This window comes from Cicer arietinum, chromosome 8 (genome assembly GCF_000331145.2).
Source record: "Cicer arietinum cultivar CDC Frontier isolate Library 1 chromosome 8, Cicar.CDCFrontier_v2.0, whole genome shotgun sequence".
NCBI classification, from domain to species: Eukaryota; Viridiplantae; Streptophyta; class Magnoliopsida; order Fabales; family Fabaceae; genus Cicer; species Cicer arietinum.
Genome location: NC_021167.2, coordinates 27,130,293 through 27,133,998, shown reverse-complemented (window position 1 = coordinate 27,133,998; position 3,706 = coordinate 27,130,293). Strand labels below are relative to the sequence as shown.

General features: G+C 24.2%; 1 protein-coding gene across 1 annotated transcript in view; it reads left to right on the top strand.

The window, feature by feature from the left end:
* LOC101512274 (probable sulfate transporter 3.5) overlaps window positions 1-549 on the top strand; it is a 7,088-nt gene extending 6,539 nt beyond the window's left edge. Inside the window, exons 11-12 of the mRNA XM_004512905.4 lie at window positions 40-116; window positions 209-549. Coding sequence (XP_004512962.1) covers window positions 40-116; window positions 209-376 — 245 coding nt within the window. The 3' untranslated portion in view covers window positions 377-549. The remainder of the gene's footprint in view (window positions 1-39; window positions 117-208) is intronic.
* The last annotated feature ends 3,157 nt before the right edge of the window (window positions 550-3,706 follow it).

Below are 3,706 nucleotides of genomic sequence, written 5' to 3'. Positions count from 1 at the left end.
ATATATACTAACATTAACATTTTTTGTATGCTTATACAGGAGTGACATCCATGGACACAACTGCTATTGAAGGATTATTGGAGACAAATAAAATATTACAAAGCAGAGGAATTCAGGTATATGCATTTCAAGTATTTCCTTTTAATTAGTGCCAAAATTAATTTACATAAATAAATAAAATGATATATTTTACAATATGATTATGTAGATGTCATTAGTAAACCCAAGGATGGAGGTTATGGAGAAGCTAATAGCATCCAAATTTGTTGAACATATTGGAAAGGAATCATTCTATCTAAATTTGGATGATGCAGTGATGGCAAGTCAATATTCCCTTAGAACATCCAAGACCAACTACAATGAAGACACAGCTTAAATATATATATATTTTTTCATTTTCAACTTCAACAAATCAGTCTTGTCAAAAAAAAAAAAAGTACAACAAATCAGAATTAGGTTGTACACAATGTTGTTTTTTTGGTTATTATATTTTTTACAAATGTTGTATAATGTTACTTGTTTATGAAATTGAGAATGTATTTTCAAAAATGACTTCTCCCCATACTTCAAAAAGTGTCTCTTATACCGAAATAAAATACAAAGATAATTAAATCAGATACCGATTATATTTATCGAACGGGAAATAAATAATGTAACAAAGAATTTCAAAATGAAGATTATTATTAAGACTTACATACATCATCATTCTAATAACCAAAAAGACTAAGAATCATATAAGAGTGGATGTTTGCATCTATTTAAGCTTTATCAAGTCAGAAAATATGAACCCCTTTCACTTTGGACATCTATTAACTAATTTTAGACTTCTCTTGTAAGTTTCAATATTTGAGTTGAGTTTGTACCTTCACTGACCATTTTTAAGTATCATTTCCTATTTCTCAAGACTCTATTTTTCAATTATGTGTTTTTGACTTTATTTGAATGAGGTCTTTTTGAAACTATTAGGACTGTTATTCTCGAGGTAATTATTTGTTGATTTTGAATCCTGCATCAAAAATTTTGTGTATACACAAAAAAATTTGTTGTTATTATATATTAGATTAACTTAATGTTAAATTATAAATTTTCTAATCTTTTAATAATTTAATCATATTATTTTATATTAGTTTTTGATATATTTAAATATATCATAATAACATAGATTGAAATATGATGTCATATAGAGTCAAATTATTTAAAATATCATGTTAAATCTAAAAAAATAATTAATTTTATTTACCTATTAGTTTGTTAATATATTAAAAAAATTATGTTTGACTACTTATTTTAAATATTAATATGAAATAAACTTTTAAATAAACTAATGGATCATACTACATTTTTATAAAGATCAAACTCATACCTAAAACAATTTTATGAAAGACCACAAGTCACACTTAAGTCTTAAATTTTTTGACAAAGTTTCAGACTTTCAAAAGTCTAATAGAGACTTTCTCACCCCCTACTTATAAGTCCTCGTCAACATTCGACATTAAAATCTAACACTATTTTTTGTTTATTTGAAAGTTCTAACCCTATTAGATTATAGAGATTAAATTGATTGATAATGTTTAATTTCAAATATTTTTTTTTTTCGCTTCATAAATTTGAGTGATTAAATTAGTCAACCTCCTACAATATTAAAAGAACACAAAATTTGACTTTTTTGTCTTCAAATATCCAATTACAAGATGGAAAAGGAAAATAATCCTCTCGATTTTTTTTCTTCTCAAGTTTTCTCACGTCATTAATTTCAACTTTTAATCAATTTTTCTCTAATCTTTATTAAAATTACTAATCTCTTCCTTTACATTTCAAACAGTCTAAATCTAACACATTATTTTCTCTAAGTTTTTTTTTTCAACTTGAGAGGATTTTAATACAGTGGGAAAGGGATTTTGGTAAAATTTTCATTGCATGATGTTATTTTTGTGTTGACTTTTCGTCATGGTGGCTCTACAAAGCATGTAAAAGATGGGATTTGGGGTTAAATTATATAGCTTCTCGAAATAAATTTTATAGTAAAAATAGTGTTGGTGTAAAATAAAATAAATCTTTGTAGTTCAAATCAAAGTTGTCAATTTAAGTTAAAGAAATTATAATGTACTTTTTTGCAAAATAAATTCTGCTGTCCTATAAATTATATAAAAATAATACATTAGTTTTTTATTTTTTTTAATAAATTAGTCATTTATCTTTCTTTTAGTGTTAAGTTCGTCTTTTATGTTTATAAATATTTATATCAATTATTCTAATTTCAAACCAGCAATATTAAAGTTCAAAATTCTCTTAATTTTTAAAATAAACTCATGTAATTAATTTTTAAGGTGTTTTAGTTACAATAATCATAAGAACATAAATTCTCAATCAAATTTTAAAAAAATGATTAAACAAAAGATAATTTGAGTGAGATATATTTTAGAGCTATTAAAAATAAACGCAAAATTATCTCAATTCATATCATGAAATCATATAAAAATTATGATGTTGTTCTTTATATGATTTATAACAAAATTCATAGTACCATTTTAAAAATCTTTAACTAAAATCGATTGAAGTGAGGTTAAAATTAAAAATAGTTCAACATTGTTACTTTTACAAACAGAAATAACTAACTTAATACAAGCAAAAAAAGTTAAATGATTAATTTGATATTTTCGCGTAACTTAAAAGACTACAAAATATATTTTGCGTTTTTTTTTTATCACGTACAAATTTAGATAGCAAATGGAAGGCAAAAGCAATCAGAATAATTATGAATTCACACATTCATGTGTTGAGTTTAAGAGTGAGTGGTTAAGTCTCACATTGGAATTAAACTAAATGTTAGATATATAAGAATTAACTAAATGTAATATATATTATTTTAAAGTTTTGGATGGAAATGTAATGTTAAAATCTTTTGTGGATCTTAGAACATTTGGTTTGTTGTTGCTCTCGTGTCTCCGAAATCTCCAATAAGTGATATTAGAGTCTTAATTCGACTTGAAGGGGGCAGCAGGAGTGGATCCTGATGTGATGTTGGATCATTATATCAAAAATCTTACTGGAGGTGTAGTCAGGATGTGAGTATCGTTGGTAATAACGACGATGACTCTTTTACTTATAGGGGAGATTCACCTGTGGGGGAAATTATTGGGTTCAAGTGTGAGTGATTAAATCTCACATTGGTTAAAAATGATCTAAATGATAGATATATAAGAGAGGTGTATCATAAACTTATTGTCTTAAGGTCTATTTTCTAGTTAAATTTTAGAGGATTTTAAAGGCAAAATCTTTGGAGGGTTAATTCTATATTTTAATCTTTTAACTATTAGAATTTTTTTGGATTATTTAAATTTTAAAATAGAGAATAATTTTGATGTATTAATGATATAAAACCTTTTATTTTGTCAATCAATCACATATGAATATTTGCAAAAAAAAATTAAGTTAAATATGATGGAAATGAATCTATTTTAAAGATCGAACGATTATAATTTAGGTATAAAAAACCTTTACAATATCAATACATATAAATTAAATCATTTTAAAATATTCAATCTAGTTTATTGATATTTTATAGGTATCTCAACAAATATCCTAAGAACATTTATTAAGAAATAAAAAAAAAAAAATAAGAGTCATATTTTGTGTGAAAATTTCAATGAGTTGAACGTGTAAATTCTAAGATTATATTTTCACTTTTAATACTCTTAAACATTTT